General features: G+C 42.6%; 1 protein-coding gene across 5 annotated transcripts in view; it reads right to left on the bottom strand.

Moving 5' to 3' along the window:
• Window positions 1-757: 757 nt before the first annotated feature.
• The window catches only part of bcan (brevican), a 25,306-nt gene continuing 7,377 nt past the window's right edge, over window positions 758-18,686 (bottom strand). The window contains exons 2-17 of one of the 5 annotated variants that reach the window (XM_027287495.1): window positions 13,170-13,252; window positions 11,839-12,246; window positions 10,163-10,337; window positions 9,690-9,817; window positions 9,285-9,578; window positions 8,769-9,182; window positions 7,731-8,600; window positions 7,302-7,358; window positions 6,252-7,046; window positions 5,821-6,060; window positions 5,060-5,170; window positions 4,797-4,955; window positions 3,550-3,632; window positions 3,224-3,368; window positions 2,947-3,129; window positions 758-2,843 (exon numbers count right to left, since the gene is read on the bottom strand). In XM_027287495.1, the coding sequence (XP_027143296.1) occupies window positions 2,683-2,843; window positions 2,947-3,129; window positions 3,224-3,368; window positions 3,550-3,632; window positions 4,797-4,955; window positions 5,060-5,170; window positions 5,821-6,060; window positions 6,252-7,046; window positions 7,302-7,358; window positions 7,731-8,600; window positions 8,769-9,182; window positions 9,285-9,578; window positions 9,690-9,817; window positions 10,163-10,337; window positions 11,839-12,246; window positions 13,170-13,252 (4,306 nt within the window). In that variant the 3' untranslated portion in view covers window positions 758-2,682. Of the gene's footprint in view, window positions 2,844-2,946; window positions 3,130-3,223; window positions 3,369-3,549; window positions 3,633-4,796; window positions 4,956-5,059; window positions 5,171-5,820; window positions 6,061-6,251; window positions 7,047-7,301; window positions 7,359-7,730; window positions 9,183-9,284; window positions 9,579-9,689; window positions 9,818-10,162; window positions 10,338-11,838; window positions 12,247-13,169; window positions 13,253-18,686 lie in introns of all 5 variants that reach the window. The other 4 variants (XM_027287496.1, XM_019264701.2, XM_019264702.2 and 1 more) reach the window with 4 other exon arrangements.

The raw sequence follows: 18,686 nt of genomic DNA, 5'->3' as shown, positions 1-18,686 counted from the left end.
AAGCCAGACCAAAGAAAACTAAAGTCAACTCACTTCAACATTCAGTTGATTTGAGTTAGTTCGTTAGTTAGTTAGTTAATGCACTCGCTGCTCGGGAAAAATTGGAAGTGAACTGTAAATTGATGCCCACTGTATATGGCATCTGTCTATGTGTGTGTTCCAACAGGTGCCAGCTGGAGGTGTACAAACATGATCAATAAAGTTTCAACTTAACTTAACTTAAAGGGTGTGGAGGATTTAGTGACACCTAGTGGTGAATACTGCTCACGAATTTGCATGTCATCCTTTTGCAGGGACCTTACCCTCTTATTTCAAACATGTAGGAGAAACTACTGTGGCTGTAAAGTGCAATAAATCCAATCTAGTGCCAGCAGTTAGTGTGTCCATTCTAACAAAAACACAATGATCCTAATGTTCAGGTGATTAAACACTAATGAAAACATAGTTATGGACCTTTGTAGCAAATGAAAACCTTTTTCATTCAAAACAATAATTGGAGCATGGAAGAAAATATTAAAGGCCTGCATGTTGGATCTAAAACTTTATTACTTTGGGGACTTCTTGTGGTAGTATCAAGAAAGACAGTTAATGGCACTCAGCAGGGAGCACAAACTCCTGAATTTAGATTAACTGGTGGATTAAATTACTTAATAATCCTTTTTCACAGCAGTGAAGGCTTCAATGCAAGCGTCAAGAGCAATACAAAATCAGGTGCTGTGAGTTAGGAGTCATATGATGATGATATATATTACAAATAGATTTTTACAAACATCTTTAATGTCATTTGTCATACAGTTAAATCAACAGACAAGCTGTAACAACAGTAAAAATTCAGACTATGTTAAAAAAAAAACCATTACGTTTTATTTCTTATTTTTCATTGGATCCATTTTTACTATCTTATTTCTACTTGTACATTTATTAGCATACGTTCATTAGATCAGCAGTTAACATCACCTGCGTTGTTACTGTCATCGCACTTCTTTAAAAACTAGAAAAGATACAATACATGAGACGTCGTTGCATCATCGAAAATTTGTCCTCATTGATCCCCGAAGCACAGCTGTCACCTCACTGCCGCTACAGAGTCACCTAGATTCGTTATTCAAAATTAAGCTCTCTGATTAGGAGATGATTGATTATACTGTGTGCTAATACACAATACAGTACAGTTCATATGAGCAAACTATACAACAAAGTCTTAGAGACACCTGAATAAAAAGCACCAGAGGACGAGCAGAGTCAGTGATCCGCACTCTTAAAAAAAGATGTCATGTGTGCACAGAGATACTCAAGTGGGTCAGCCTTGTGTTGTGGGTGGTGATCCGGTGATGGGACACCCTCGTGGTTTACTTTCTCTTTATCTAAAATCGTATTAAAGAATTGAAGGTGAGGAGGTGAGGTCTACTTTCTCTCCAAGAATAAAAAGAGTTTTTAGCATATCTGGAAACATTTAGCACACAGGTTTTATTTGAGTTTACTCCCTTTTGTCGACATAAAACACAGTGGGACTGGTAGCCGAGAGAAACTGGGATGTTCACTGGGGAGGCCTAGTTAATGCAACTAAGTAAAAATCAGACGACAGCAGAACTACAACAGACTCTCAGTAGAACTCCATGTTTAGATCAACTCTGCAGCCCCATCTTTTATTTAAACGCCCTCCATCAACGCCGCAGAGTGGTGTCAAATGAACGGGTCTTTTTCAAGAGTGCAGTCTGGGAAATGAAGTGTATCAGACAGGGGGCAGCTCCTAACAATGATCTTACAAGAGTAAAAAATGTTCCAGATTTGAAGTAGAACAGGCTTTAGTGAACGTCAGACCAGCTGATGCTGAGGATTCATTCATACTTTGCTAAACTGCACGAGCAGCTGTTTGTTTCAGATATGTTCAAATACAGCATGCACGGCTCCAACAGTCACGTTCATGAATGAAACAGTTTAGTTACAAACTAGCTGCTGATTACGAGAGTGAAGCTAACCACTGATTACTGTTTTTGAGTAAGTAAAGTAAGTATCCTGTAATGAATCATATGTTTTTAAATATTTTCTGTTTTATATTTAACTCTTGGGACAGTATCCTACTTTATGTTTACATTGAAGCCAATATTTCATTTGGTTTATTCAAAGGAATGCAGACTGATAAAACACACATTATCTTGTGTTTTTGTGTTTTAGGCATATTCTGATGTTGATGTTTATGAACGCGTCTCTGCAAAGAAATAAAAGATGACCTACTGTGTCAAAGTCAAAAGATAAGAGAGGACTTGTTGCTGAAAACAAGAATGGACAAACAGTCCAAAAAGGGAGACGGACGTTGAGTTAAAGAGTTGTTTTGGAGCAGTGTGGAAAATCCTCTCTTATCTCATGATGTCATTTTGGGAAGGTTTTTTTCCAGAGATATCTAGTTTAGGAAGAATTCAACTCATTTGTTTGTTTCAACTGGCTCATTGACCAAATTCACCTAAAGCTTGTGTGGCTTTGAGATGACTTTAATATGAAAGATTAGATTTGTCCCCATGACCCTGATAAGAATAAGCGGTTACTAAAAAAGAAAAACAGGTGTTTGGATGGATTAGATTTATACAGTTTAAGTTGCAGGAATGCAAGAAGAAAAAGTCTGAGACACAAGAAAAGAGAAATGGGAAGAAGGTGTGATATATTTAAAAAAAAGGCAGGATGGCTTTAGACGCTCCACTTAATGTCCCAGAACAAAGGAGCTGCTTTCTCTGTGGCTGTGTCCATGACCTCCGTGACCTCCATGATATCCATGACCTCCATGACCTTCATGACCGCTTCGTGCTGGTAAGGAAGCGAGGTAACTGAGTCTTCTTCCATCGAATGGGCTGGAGGCGGGAGACAAAACAGGAAAAGTAAATAACCCCTGAGCACATTCACTTATTAGCTTCTAATGATGCTTAATTGAGGTCAGCCCTTTTATGCACTTACTTGGCAGGCAGATTATCAGAGGCTCTTCCCATTGGCCGCCGGGCAGACACTTGATTACAGGATTCAGTTTCTGCGCGAAACCGTCCTCGCAGTAGTACCGCACCTTGGTGTTGGTCTCATAGCGCAACCGCTTCTTCCCAAACACCTTAGCGTGGGGAATCTTGGGGGGCTCGCCACAGGATGCTGTTAGATGGAAGATAAATGAGACTTCTTGGATCCTTAGAACAAGGGCGGATTTAAAAAAAAACAAGGTGCATTTCAAATCAGGTGAACTCACAGACTCCCTTTTTGCAGGTGTAGGACAGATGGTAGTTGCACGGCACATCGCTCCAGCGGCCACCGTCATGCCACACCATCACCGCACAGTCCTCACCGGACAGGAAGTAGCTGTCAGGCTGGCCTCTGTACCAGTTCTCATAGAGCTGATTAAAACAAAGACACATAAGTGAAGTAAAGGACTAAATCAAATACAGCTTTTTTGAATTTTAAGACGGCCGAGACAATCACAGGAAACTTTTCAAAAAGTATTTTGACAACTTGACAGTCTCACATATTTGACACCGTCAGCGGGTCAAAACAAATCATGGACCAAGTCAAACTCACCAGAGGGTTCCCGTCCGACCAGCGGAAGTCTCCCTCGATGGTTTTGTCATTTAGTCCAATCCACTGATATTCTTTGTACTTGTCTACAAATGAAATGCACGAGGAGAGGAAATAAGAGAGGGGTATATCAAGTAAGTAAAGTGAATTTATGACAACTTTCCAAACAGAATACACAATATAAAAGTAATAAATAAAACACAGATGAAAATAAATGGCAACATTTACTTTAAGTCCCCATATTTAGCTTTTAAACATTAAACATCTCCTTAAGATGGGCACGACTGCATTATAATGTGTTACATGTTTGCATACTGCCCTCAGATCTTAAGTACAACAGCAGCCTTAACTTCAAGAGCACCGTCTCTTTTCGTTTTGAGTCTGGAACGAGGAACAACCAACAAACCCTGATCCGAGATCCAATCTGCTGGTGATATAAGGTCGCTGTAGATCTCTGCACCAAACACCAAGACCGCCTAAAGACTAAATACACCCACTACCAAGTCAAAACTAAGATCAAATATTTGATATCAAGTCAAGACTGAGTCTGAGTTTAAAGCTGCTGTAATAGAGATACTGTTAATACAGTGTAAACACACTGAAACAAGTTGATAAGTTTTCACGTTATGCAACCCTGAATTTGAGCTTGTGTAAAAAAAAAAAGAAAATGACTCCAACGTTTGCTTGTCTAACAGAAAGAGTATGAGTCTATACAAGCCATAGCAACCCGCCCGCAGAGGCCTGTCAGATAACTATCTTGTCGCCTCGTTCGCCACACGAAATACCAACTTCAAAAACCGTGACATTTCGTGGGAAATAATGGATCCAATGAGAGGAGAAGACACGAAAGGTGGTTGTTGTGTCTTGTCTGGACAATTTTGGGAGGCCTCGTTGTCATCACATTGGATTTTTTCAAGAGAACTGGAGGAATGTTATTACAAAAGATCGCTAGATATCTGCTGTAAGATATACGTCTCTGTTGAAGTGTCATTTACCAAAGCACAAACTGTTCAAGAAGAAACACATGAGATTTGATGATTGCAAATTCACACTGTCCTTTCTCATCGTTTTATCTGTTTTTTTTATTAAATTGAAACAGTTACAAGCATTTTATATTTCACAGCAGGGATGTACTGGGACTCAAACTCAGCCTGGGACTTTGAGATGGAAGTGAAGTTTTGGCGCTCCCTAGTGGGTCCCAGGTTAGGGAACAAGTGATCTAAATGGATGGTGTGTTTTCAGGTTTTTACCATTGATGTGGTCCTGCTCCTCGGGGGTCATGACTGAAATGAGATGTCCGCCACACATGCGACAGTGCTGCTCGGCCGCCTCCCAGCTCTGCCTCTTGGAGAAGTGACGATAACAAAATCCCTGAAACTTCTCCCAGCCGGGCTCACACGCATCCAGGTCTGAGAGAGAGAGAGGGAGAAAAAAAGGTCAGGAAATTAATGAAGTATTGTCTTCTTAGTACTGGGAAGATATCTATATGTTTATTAAATAGTTGACACTGAACCTGTTTGGCACATGTCTCCTCCATAACCGGGCAAGCAAACACACCCTGTTGATTCGCCTTCGACACAAGTGCCTCCATTCAAACAAGGGTTCTCCAGGCAGGAGTCTGCAGCTGTGTGACGATGGTGGTACTTATTAACAAAACGAATATTCTCTATATATTCATTATTCAGTATTTCAAAGTCAGAGAGTCAAGCTCAGAGTCCTGCATCCACACAAACACTTTCAGAGGTCCTCGAGAGGTCAAATATCTTTTTACTGACATCTAATTTGCAAATGAAATTTCTTTAAAGGTAAAAAACCAGCAGAGGGAGCTGTTACATCAGGTACATGACCCAGAAGTATCTGTGTTTCTTAATGTTGCTTATGGACTGATAGAGTAAATGTAGAAGTTTGAATAGCCTGTGGTGATGAATGGATAAAAGGATAGACGTCTCAGCATTCATCATTTCATGCTGGTACAACAACGAAAACATTTTAAAATCATAAATTATTAATACCCCAATAATCTTTAAATCCATTTTATGCTTTAGGTGGATAAAGTGTTTTCATAGTAAAATATATAAACGATTGGAGATGCAGGGACACGTTTTGAAGTTTATTTCAAACAGGCATGCTCATCTCTCTGTTGTGCTGAGTCGGCCTCAGGTGCTAAACTGCAGCATCCAGTAAATCTCTTTCCTGATCGGGCATTTTCAGAGACAAGCCATCAGCGATAAAGACTTTTAACACCAGCTGTTCTTCTTCTTCTTTACGGAGTACCTGAAGTGGCTTCTTGTCTCGCATCGGACTCTTTGGCAGCAGGCAGGGAGGCAGCCATGGCGGTCTCGCCATCTTTTTGAAAATACTCTGTGAACGCGGAGGAAGCGGTGAGCGTCACGTCGCTGCTGTCTGCGTGGAGTGTTGGACCAGTGGTTTCCTCGTTATCCGGACGCCATGTGCACATTTTAAATGAAGGCTCATCTGTGCTGGTCTCCTCCTCAACTCCCTCTGATCCATGTTCTGTTGAGACAAAAAGGTTATTTCTAAATGCAGAATGCCTTTCAGACAAACTACTGTACTATTAACCTGAATTCATGGCAGAGCTGTTATATTGGATCACATTAGATTGAAGTCTACCTAACGAAGTAGGCAATCAGTTTATATAGTCACATTTTAAGTTAAAAGACCAAAGTTTTTTGGTCTAAACACACCAGGGATGCTCCTGGTGGTGATCCCAGCCTCGGCCACGACCTCGTGCTCCTTAGAGACTTCATCAGTCACTTCCTCTGTGACGGGAACCTCGACGCTGTATTCCCGATCGGAGCGAGACTCCTGCAGTGTGGAGGAAGAAGGTTCTGGTTCCCAGCTGGGTGTGTGGGTCAGATGAGGGACCAGTGTGATTTTTACATCTGAAGCAGTTGGTATATCAGTGCCACCGTCATCGGTTTCCTCAGAAGTGTGGTCGGTTGAGAGAGTTGGATTTGTCAACAGCAGGCCTGATTTCACCTCTGGGCTCTCTCCGGACGATTCACCTGATCCCTCTCTGGCTTCTTGTTCCTTCCCCTCCGGACCACTGTCTGTGATATTTTGGGTTGTGCTGAGGAACACTTCGGGATTTTCTCCTAATCCTTCCTGTTCAAGTTTGTCCTGGTAGTCCTCCAGGGATTCTGCCCCAGATGAAGCATTGCTTTCAGGTATGAAGGTTATAATCTCTGGGGAGCTAGCTTCGACCTCCACAGAGGGGGGAGACAGAGTTACGGATGCAAGCGATGTCAACAAAGTAACTGGATCACTGTTTAAGATAGTGACAGCTACACTGGAGCCTGAGTCATCTGTGACTGTGGTGACCTCTGCTGTTGGAGTTTCTGCAGGATGAATATGTCCGCTCTGTTCAGTCGGATCATCTGGTTCTGCCTCCTCTGAAGTGCTATTGGATTCCTCATCAACATGACCGATTGGGATGGACGTCTCAGCTACACCAAGGTGCTCTTGAATAGGATCAGAACCTGACAAAAAAAGGGATAATCTGAAATAATATGTTAAAAATATCTATCATTTTTATTTTATTTTCTATCAAGGAATTTAGTTGGAAAATGGACAGCTGGAGTAGGAAATGAAAGAAATTTAGTTGGAAAATGGACAGCTGGAGTAGGAAATGAAAGAATGACAATGTAGGTCTTAGACTACATGTCAATGAAATATACAAAATGTTATTACACCTCCCTACGAATCTAGATTAAACTGGTCCGGTGTGCACTTACCTTCCAGGTGGGTTGCACGAGTTATTACACTAAAGCCGATCCGTCCATCAAGAGTCTCTGTGAATCACATACAGTTAAAGCTAGAGTAGCCTGGAGAGGGAAAATCAGCAAATATATATTCTGATACAAAACCTGTGAAAAAGGTTATAAAGTTGAGATTTTGTATAGAAAGGCCCAGCCACAGATGGATGTAGCCGCCCTACGCTCTGACATCATCATAAGCAGGAAATCTCCTGGGGTGCAGGATGAATCATCGGAAAAAAGACAATGACTCTAAAATATCATTAAGAACACCCAAAAATACCTAAAAAAATTTGTTTTTTGTCATCGTTGAGCCAGATACTGGTGAATAGGTGTCATATAGGACAACGCATATGGGATAAAAAAGACTCAGAAACATCAATTTTGACTCTGTTCCTGGATACTTACCTGAATCAGACGTAGGAACCAGTCCAGAGGTGGCAGAGGCGTCCATGCCAACCAAACTTTGAGTCACTGAGTTTTGTGTTTCCTCATCTAGGGGAGGACTCGCACTCTCCTCTCCGGATTCCTCTTCTGTTGGATGGATCTCAGGTGTACTGGTGTCAAAAGATGGCGACGTGGCGGTGAAGTAAACATCTGTTTCCTCGCTGTGGGGTGAAGCAGTCAGTGCTGACATGTCCTCAACAGAACTAGCGCTGGCGTCTTCCGGCAGTGCTGTGACGTCATGCGTGGTATTCGAGTAGACGAGCTCAGTTTCCGAGGTGTGTTCTGCGTGGTGTGCGTCTGTAGTGTGGTCCTCTTGTAAAACAGGAAGGTCGCTCCTCTGAGGAACCTCTGGAGAGCTGCTAAGGAGCTCATTTGCATCAGTTCCAGAAGCGTTAAGACCTGGCATATCCAGGCTTTCAGTCACAGGAATATGATGCTCTGAGGTCTTTCCACTCTCTGAAGTTGTCACATCGGGTGTGGGTGAAGTGGAGTCGTCACCAACACCAACACCAGCAGCCTTTGGAGAAGTTGTTGGAAGTATGTGAGACTCTTCATGATCTGTGTCTGGGTCTTCATGGTCTGTGTCTGGGTCTTTATGATCTGTGTCTGGGTCTTCATGATCTGTTTCTTTGGCTTCATGATCTTTGTCTGGGTTTTCATGATCCGTGTCTGGATCTTTATGATCTGTGTCTGGGTCTTCATGATCTTTGTCTGGGTCTTCATGATCTGTGTCTGGGTCTTCATGAACTGTTTTTGGGTCTTCATGATCTGTGTCTTTGTCTTCATGATCTTTGTCTGGGTCTTCATGATCTGTGTCTTTGTCTTCATGATCTATGTCTGGGTCTTCATGATCTATGTCTTTGTCTTTATGATCTGTCTCTGGGTTTTCATGAACCGTTTTTGGGTCTTCATGATCTGTGTCTTTGTCTTCATGATCTGTGTCTGGGTCTTCATGATCTGTGTCTTTGTCTTCATGATCCGTGTCTGGGTCTTTATGATCTGTGTCTTTGTCTTCATGATCTTTGTCTGGGTCTTCATGATCTTTGTCTTGGTTTTCTTCAGGAGCTGGCTGATAGGACTCTGGGTAACTGTCCTTTTCTATTAGCTCCAAGGTGTCCTCTGGGGTCGAGTGCTCTGGATGCTCGGATGAAGGGGTGACAGATTGATGAATGTGCGCCGTCAGCAGTTGTTCCTTGTCATAACCTGATGTTGTGGACTGAGCCTCCACAGGGCCCTGCTCTACAGGATTAGCTGTCTGGGCATGTAGGACCTCTTCGCCCCCCTTTGTCGTTACATCACTCAGGCTGACCTCCTCCTCTGCAGGATTAGTTAGGAAAACAATGTCCTGGCCAATATCCTCTGGCTCAGTGGTGAGAGAATCCTGAGGGGATTCTGTGTGCGGGCCATTGTAGCCTGAAATAGAGGAGAATTAGAAAATGTTATGTTGTGGGGAGTAACAAGGACATCCAGTCAAGACCATCTCAAGACAGTCAAAGAAGTCAAGTCAACTCTTACTTCTGAAGCAGTAGACATCATGTAGGGTGTGAACCTCTGGGAAGCCCGTCTGGTTGCTGTAGCGGTAGACAGTTTTGACCCCGGGTTCACCACCTCCACAGCGCTCTCTAGGGGTGACGATGGGGTAGCGCACACTCCCGTCTGCCAGCCACCCTGGGCTGCAGTGATTCAGTCCATCGTTCCAGGCTGCGTATAGTTGAGCTGTGGTGGTCAGCTCGGCCCCGTGACTCAGACAGTAGGCCTTGGCCTCCCAGAAGGTGAAACGCTGGGGGGTGGAGCCGTGGAACACTTCACCTTTAGGCAAAGAGACAGGTGTCAAGTCTGAATGATCTTTACCCAGTTGCTGCTGTGTTTTCACAATCAAAATCAAGAGTAGTAGACGCAGTTTCCTTTTGGTTGTCTTACCTTCAATATTCTCCACGTAGCAGTAGACGTCATACAGCTCATCAGGCTCTAACAGGCCATAGTTCCTCACTCCTGGCATTCCATCCATGTCCCCAAAACAGCCTTCTCTCGGCATCTGAATGGGATATCTGTGGAAGGAAATATTGCATTGCATTGAAACACTAAGTACCTCTTCTTTTGTAATGGCAGCGCTCCAAACATCATGCCTTCTCAGAGTGAGTGTTGAAGTGGGGAGAAATGTTTGGTTTCAGATCAGATGAGTGCCTGATTGACCGACCTCCATACTCGATGCCCCCTCAGCCACGTGGACAGCGACATGTCAGTGGTGCAGTTTAGCGCTGTTGCTTTTGTCGAGCTGCATTAAGGACTGAACGTCTGAGTGCCTCAAATGCAGAACTTTCAGCTGAGAGGACACTTGATCCAGTGTTGAGTGATGTTGTTTGACATTGGACCAGGTTCTCTTGGATGCTCACCTCACGGAGTGGTCTGAGAGCCAGCCTGCATCACACTGCTCGTATCCACTCTGGTAAGCGGCCAGTAGCTGCTCTGGAGTGGCAATTTCAGCCCCGATCTCCTCGCAGGCCTCTCTGGCCCGCTCAAAGGTAAAGGCGTACCGGCTGGATGCATCACGGTAATGGAACACCACACCTGTAAAACCCCAAACAACAGATTTATGAAGTCTGGACCATGACATGCTTTGTGCGATCATTCTGCAAAGACACATTAGAGGCAGGGTGATTGACAGTTTGCATGTTTCCATTCAAATCTGAAGCTTCCAAGATTTTCAAGAGGACAATGATACATGATTTTGCTCATATAATTGAGATATGTTAGATAATTACAGACACATCAAGACATTTCACTGCTGCTTCACCAAACGGCATTTGTGGTTGTGGTTGTTTTTTCTCACCTGTACAAGCTTTTCAGAAACTAGTTTTCCTTCCAAAAGAGTGCTGCAACTGCCAAAAGCTTTATCATCACATGTACCGAGAAACAAGATGCACTATGCAGCTTACTTTGTAGTCCTCTCTAATTGCTGTCCACAGAGACACTTCTAAAGGTTGAACATGAATATCTCATCTGAGCCTGACATCGAGCCTGAAGTATTAAAATCCATTAATGTTCATCTGAATATGATGATCTGAGATCTACTGAGCTGCTGAATTCATTCACTTTTAGCACCACAGCCTCGTACACAGTTTGTTAAAATGTGCAGGCCTGGCTCAAGCCTTCCTCTAGAGGGGGCTGCTCCTCCGTTAAGGCTGCCAGGATGTGGTAATTCTTCACCACTGAGTATCAAAGAGTGCAGTACGTTCAGACTTAGTTTTAAAAACATTGTTCAGGTCTGTGGTTATTGTGCTGTGAGGCAGTGAGTGTTGGTAATTTGGCTAAAATCTGGTAGAATACATGTTTTATGCATTGTCCCTACTAAATGAAGAATAAATAAATAAATTGGATTAATAATAAATGACTCTTTGGTCAGTCTTCACCAGACTGCACCTTTTTTCTGTCTACTTATAACACAGTAAGCAGCACTTAGCACCTGATATATGAACCTACAAATGACTGTGGTCAGATAATCCATAATCTATGGCTTAATGACACGACCATTCATCACAGATGCGAGTGTATGAGTGTGTATTGTATAATAAAGATACAGAACTATGAGAGACACACAGCAGGTTTTTCTAAACCCAGTAGACAGTTTGATTATTTCTGTTAATACCACCGGACTATTTTATCTTTTTTTACGGCAGTCACTGTTTCCACTTTAGAAACAGTGAATTAATCAAGTGAAGGCTGTTTGTCTTCTTTCTTCTCGTCTGTTTTGGCACCTGCACCTCATCAACTAATCAACCCATGCTGCATAAAACCTCTGGCTCAACCGTGCACACTCTGCCAGGTCTTTCAGTCTCCCTTGTGGTAATGGTGCCACAGTTTAAGCTACTTATCAGTTTTTGTGTCATAGAGGTTGTTGCACTGGGTTGTATGTGTTCCCATTATTTTGTCCACCTTGTGTCTATACAGATACAACACAAGATAATTCAAGAAATAAACATCATGACCTCCACAAAGGAAGGAGGCGGTGTGATGATTGAATAAATCATGGTTTTCAAATATTTTGTGGAGTTTGGTTTTCAAATCTCACCTTTGACCTTGACCTGAGCCAAATCGTCAGCGTCCTCCAGTCCCTGCTGCACCTCGCAGCGGTAGAAGCCGGTGTCGTTCTGCCTCAGACTCTCCAGCCGCAGCGTGAGGTCGGCGGGGGAGTAGGCATAGTTTAGCAGCGAGGCTCTGTCTTTGTAAGCCTCGCTGACTCTCACCCTGTCGCCGCGGGCCACCAGGATCTCTGTTTCTCGGCCATGAGTCAGGACGCTCCACTTGACCCGGGGGAGGGATAGCACAGCGTGGCGACCGTTGGTGGAGGGGGACGGCGGCGGGTGTGCCAGAGACACCAGGCATGGTAATACCAGGGTGCCACCCAACACAGCAGACACGAACAAGGGTCTGGGGATGGTCACCTGGAGAAGCTTCGAATCATCTGAGGAGAGGCAAGCTTGAAAGTAATGGGTGACATTTTAAGAAATATACCTCGGCTTTTTGTTGGGTGACGATTGATATCACGCTCGGGTCAATAAAAACTAAGTACAGCTCACACTGATTGGAACTACCTTTAGATTTGTAGGCATCAAATTTGTGACATGATGGTGGTGCTGGATGAGACCTCAGAGGACGTTCAACCAACGTTGAATGACTTCATCCCGAGGGGAACATGAATTTCTGAACCATATTTCATGACAATTCATCCATAAGATTTAATAAAACCAAAAAATGCTAACCTCATGATGGTTCATCCTCTGGGCACCATAAATGTCTGTACATTTCACAGTCATTTCATCCACAAACACAAACTTTTTGCTTTTCCAGTTTTGTAGCAGAACTCTGCACCCAGACATTAGAGCCACAGCTTTACATTTAATATCAGCGTTGACCTACAGGCACATTTTTGCAAACTCATAGTAAAAAATGACAATATCATACCGGCAGGTTTGTGAGTTGTTAGCAGGAGTAGATGAGGGGCGATGGCAACCACCCTTTGTCAGTAAAATGACCAAGATTGGTCAACTCAATATTAAAGCTGTATTTATTTATTACTTTAATACACAGTTGGATATCTGTCTTGTATTATAATGTCCTAAGCTTCTGCTTCTGTTGACACAACTAAAGGAGAAGATATTCAGCTGAATCCCTCAGCCCATCAGTTAAACTCGATTTTCTTCTGGAGCAGTCGGACACCCTTGAAAACGGCCTCCAGAGTGCACGTGTTGGCGAAAAAAACAATGAACGACGGGAAATGATTAAAGAGCACCCCGCTGCCCTTAAAAGTCAGAGGTCGTGAATGATTTAATGGAGTCGTGAATGTCAGCGGTGGATGGTAGCGTGGAAAGTGACGGGGACAGAGAGGGAAGGGATGCGTACCTGACTCGTGGTCGGGGGTAGAGGACGACGGCAGGACGAGGAGACAGATGGCACACAGCAGCACAGATAGAAGCGCATCCAGTCTGTGGGTAGAAGGCAAGAAGGGAGGGGGAGGGACAACATGTTTGAACTTGAAATGAAAAGAAAGTCTGGACTGCAGAGTTTGGTTTTAAAGCATCTCCACCAAAAAGAACCCAACGTAGAACTGAGGCCGGATGAAGATTCATGACCAAACCTTTGCTTCTTTAAAGGATACGTCTGGTGATATTTTCTATTTTTCGTATTGTCAACGAATAAAAAGACCAAAACCAAGTCTTGACTTCTTAAAGGCCAAAACATCTACACAAATAAACACTTTCAACATGACATGTTCCTTCATTACCATGAACAGGGACACTGTTGTTTCTTTTGAGAATGTATCTGTAAATATTGAGAGACAGAAACATTGTTGGTTTTAGTCTTTTCATTAATCTGAGAACCAGACGAATCTGCAAGCTTGTTCTGTTTGCTCTCAGATGCATCTGGTCCTCCGCCGACAGATTTCCACCCAACCTGGATCCGGGCAAACCAATCACAACCTAATCTACCCAATCTAATACAGGACAGGTTTGATACAAGATGATACGTTTCTGTTGAATCCCATTTACAAATTGGGATGCCAGGCTATCTTTTCATAGGGTTTTGATGACAATAACAAAAATATAGAATACAGCCAGCCTAAGGCTTCCATTACATTTAAGGGTATTCATTAGATTATGTACATCTTGAGGTGAACGGGTCATCTGCTGATCCCTGGGTTCAAAGTGTTCTTAGGCAAGACACTGAACCAGGTTTTGCTCATTGGCCGGATAAACGTAGAGGGCTGTGTCAGAAAGGATCTGGCATAAAAAGCCTTTACAGATGATGATCCACTGTGGAGAACCTTGTAAAATAAATGTAGGATTGTGAGTAAAAGTAAATTTAAAAGACGTTTCACGCCCCGGCCACTCATTTTTATCATCTCATCTCTCTTTTGCAGGTTGAAATGTATGCAGATGAACTAATAATTCATTTATTGATAACCCTAGATGATCCATGGTTCACTATTGTTGTCTGTGATTTAGAAAACAAATATCCTACTGTGTCTTCTGAGTCATTAAAACACAGTAATCCCAACAATAACGTTGAGGATTTTGTTCGTTAATGTTTGATGACTTTTGTGTGTGTGTGTGTGTGTGTGTGTGTGTGTGTGTGTGTGTGTGTGTGTGTGTGTGTGTGTGTGTGTGTGTGTGTGTGTGTGTGTGTGTGTGTGAAGCAGACAGACAGACTGCCTGTGTGTCCTTGGAGCTCTGTAGCGGCTGTGAGTCAGACTTCAGGAGCTGCAGAGTGTGAGCTGAATTCTGATTCCCTCAAAACTCCCCGGAGGGTCGGACCGAAGCCCAACCTCCGACTTAACTAGATTTACCATTATTACCGCTGCTTTTATCCTGCAGTAGATTCACTTTTGTCCTGTTTTTCTTTGTTGTATTGTAAACCTGTTTTCTCTCTGTGTTAACACTATTTCTTTTTTTCCTGCTAAGGCTTTGATCCAACAAGACAAAGACTTTGTTTCACCAAAAAGCTGCATGAGCCAACGGCAAACATCGATTTTTACAATCTGACGGTCACTGAAGTGGATAAAAGTTGAGCCAGTGCAACACTTAAAAAACGCTGCCACCAAGAAATCTCTCTCTCACCTCTTTAATTGTCAAATGAGTGATCTCCTGTACATTTATTAAGGCTTAAAAGAAAAGTATTCATTGTGCGTGGTTGCCTGATTGACATCCTTTGTGGTTGATGCTTCAGCTCCACAGGCTTCCTCCGCTTCACATTAACCTTTTCAGCTCCACCCCTCCTTATAATAAACATATTTACATCTTTAGATTAGGTTAGGTTATACATCATCTGAAAGCTGGGAAATTCAAGATTAATTTGAGATGAGCTCAATGACATGTGACGATATTTTCTAATTATAAATGTCTAATAAACATTGTAGTCATGCTCTATTATGTGTTATAGTTGTTGGAGCAGTTTTTCTGGTTTATCTTACACAGATTTAGTGCAAAACTTAAACATTTTTCACCACTAAATTGATAAAAAATGGTCAGAAAATCCTTCAATATACCACATTTAGACACATAGAACACCACAGGAAATTCTGGAAATTGCTCAGAAACCCCCTTAGGAAAGCCATTCATCCTCTGAATTCCCTCAGTCTCTAGTTTGTGGTTGCACAGTTTCATGAGGCTGTGATTATCCTCAAGGTTTCATACACTGAGGTCAAGTCTAAAAAGGAAAGGTCTCTCTACAGTGAAATGGTTCCTGTGGGGACTAACATCACCACACCTGAATACAACTGGCCTCAATGAATCCACAAGAGTCTCAGCTTTCCAGTCAGACACAATTTATGCTGTTTAGGGACCCCGGTATGCAAAAAATATTCAAATACATGCTGCAAAAATAGCACATTTATAGTCCATGCAAAGCTCCCAAAACTACATGGGATTATCATAAAGTTGACATGTCTGGCATGGCATGGTACCAGTGTGTGTCTTCTGTTTCAAACTAGTATCTTCACTCTAGCTTTAAAACTAAACCTGCTGCAGCCTCGTCAGCAGTGAGAGAGAATTTTAATTTGCATTTGTTGGTCATATAATTAGATTTGTTTATTTCTTTTTTGTTTTACATCTAATTAAAAAATCTTAAAATCCTAAAGGTGATGTCAGGCAGCTCTATGCATCCTGTGAAGTTTTAAACCAAAGGAACCCAAACTAAATAGTTTTCAGTTTAAATAGTTGTTCTGGATTATGTTCAGAAACAACATTTATTTTGAAACACTACATCTGTGTAACATGTTGGACTGTGGGCATGCAAACACACAGTCAAGAATCAAGGTCCAGATACCTGCAACAAAAGCTGGGATTGGATCGAGCACCCTGCGACCGCGATGAGGATACGGGATGGATTTCCTCGTTGGGTTTATAGAAAACGTGATTTGGAGAGAGGTCATGATCAGTGTCATACAGACTGTATCCTGTATGTCAGCTCATCCAGACACAAACCAACTGAAACAAACAGAAAACAGCTGCCGACCTTCAACACCTCACCGACTCCTTACTAACAAGGGCGAGACCTGTCAGCCCTGAATTACCAAGCAGATCACCTGGAGGAAGTTAAAGGAGACAAAGAGCCAGAGGAGAGCAGAGAGAAAAACCACAGACATTACAATTACTGTGTGTCAGCTTCTCTCTGACTGAAAGGAGTATTAAACTTGAAACGGTGGCGGGAATTGAAGTTTGTTTTGTGGGTCTCAGCGGAGACACATTTCTAATCAAAACAGGATTAATAAATAATCACTCCGAGTTTTTTTTTCTTCTTTTTTCTAATGCCTAAATTTGGCTCCGTCATTCCAAAACGAAAGCTTTGAAGACAGAAATGCCACTTGGGATAAAGCTGGCTGTTCAAATCGTTTCACTGAACAGAGCCGGTAGATGCCTTCATGCATGAGATGAAAATGTGATATATAATTATTAGTTTTATTGAGACTCAAGTGGTTATGAATCATAACTTATTTAATATTTGAGAGTTTAAAAACTCTCAAAACAAAAGAACAATATTCATATTCATGTCTATGACAGCAGATCTGAAAAGTGTGTGTCGTAAACTCAGCTCTGAAAGAACAGTCGGCACTGAGTGTAATCTGCAAAACTTTCATAATAAAAATAAAGATCAGGCCTTTCAAAATTCAGGTTTCTATATTTCAAAACTTTTTTTTCCCAATATATCACAAGCACAACCAGGAGAAGATTGAAATTTGAAACATTTTTGCAAATCTTTTTATTAGATTTCAAGCTACAACTAAACACACACTAAAGCACCTCTGTAATAAAAAACACACAGGGAACTCTAATTATTTAACATTTCTAGCATGTAGGGCACCGTAGAGGGTCTTTTATCTGCCGTAGGGGCTTCCAAGAGGGCACTTTGGCAGCTATCCACTTTTCTAAACTCGAATGATCCAGCTGGCTGAAAGAGTCATCACCGAGCACCAGATGCACTTGAATCGTTGGACAAACAGCCATTAGAAAAGTGTTAAAAGTTAAAGTCAAGATAAATGCACCTAGATTGAGTTTATAAAAAGAAACTTTGCCTCCCATATTAGTCGAAAGTTCAAAAAAGGATGGATAAAGAGCAAACCCACTGTCAGCTTCCTGTCACACTGGATTCAGCTCCTCTCACACAAACTGACATAATTCCTCCTGACAATCCTCCACCCGTGTCTGACCGTTCAATCGTTCATTTCAGACTCATCAGCTATCTGTCTGACTCGCACACAACAAACACACAAACGCACAAAACACACACCGTCGTGCTGAGCTGGGTGAGAAGGAGAGAGATGTTTTCCTATGGGGAGGCAGAGCAGGCGGAGGACGCCTCCCAGGCAACATCAGAAGTGCAAAGACAGGCATCACAAGTGGCTGAATAGTCAATGACTTCACCTTGAGGGGGGGAAACAAGGCGGCGGGGGCCAAGAGAGAGGATGTTTGACCGCTCACTCTGCCAGGAAGAGGTCATTCGAGGCTGGAAGGGAGGAGGAGGAGGAGGAGGAGGAGGAAGGGGGTGAACTACATTCTTTAAGGACTGCATCAGCTTTGTGAGACTTTGGCCCATTTGTCACTTTACCCAGAGTGTGACGAGAGAGCTGGTGCTCCGGTAGATAGTCCACTGCAGCACAGATACGATTTAGCACAAATATCTTTCGCAGACAACAAAAGAAATGTGGCGTCCTACCGGGAATGTAAATTTGAAATAAGGTCGGTATGAAAGTGGCCTATGAAGATGCGAAGTCGAGGGTACAGGTGCGACTCTAGACAGTATGAAACAGGGACATCTACTGACTTTACAACAATGGTCAAAGCGATGGACGTGGGTGTCAGGCTGAATGAAGCCTGGTTGCTCAAAGACACCACCTGTAACTGCCACCACCTGCCAACCAAAGCGGCCACGCTGTTAATTCTGCATAACTTTATAACCTGTTCAAATTATATTAAGGCTTAAGAGCCAAAACGTAGCAGGCTGTAAACATGTTTATTTCTGCTGTGAAGTTGGACATTGAACATGGGGACTATGGAGACTGACTCACTTCTGGAGCCAGCCTCAAGGTGGACGGAGGAACTGCAGTTTTTTGACAGTCCACATAGGCTCATTTCACAGCCACTGAAGCACTGCTTGGTTGTGATACACAAAACTGACATCTAGACTACAAAGTACCTTGAAGAAAGATGGTGCATCCAAGAGGTTTTTCCTGAATCAGAAAAATACAGTGTGAATAAAGTAAACTATGTAGCTGGGATTCTGTGGCACTTACAGGCCATCAGATTTGAGCTCATAACTAATCACGGATGCTACATGGCAAATGATACTGAAACTAAAATTCCACGTAAACTTATTTATTTCAGCGATCCCATAGATCTCATTCCTCCACGTACACTATAGGGA

Source organism: Larimichthys crocea, chromosome XIII (genome assembly GCF_000972845.2).
Source record: "Larimichthys crocea isolate SSNF chromosome XIII, L_crocea_2.0, whole genome shotgun sequence".
Lineage (NCBI taxonomy): Eukaryota > Metazoa > Chordata > Actinopteri > Sciaenidae > Larimichthys > Larimichthys crocea.
This window is presented reverse-complemented; position numbering and strand designations above follow the sequence as displayed.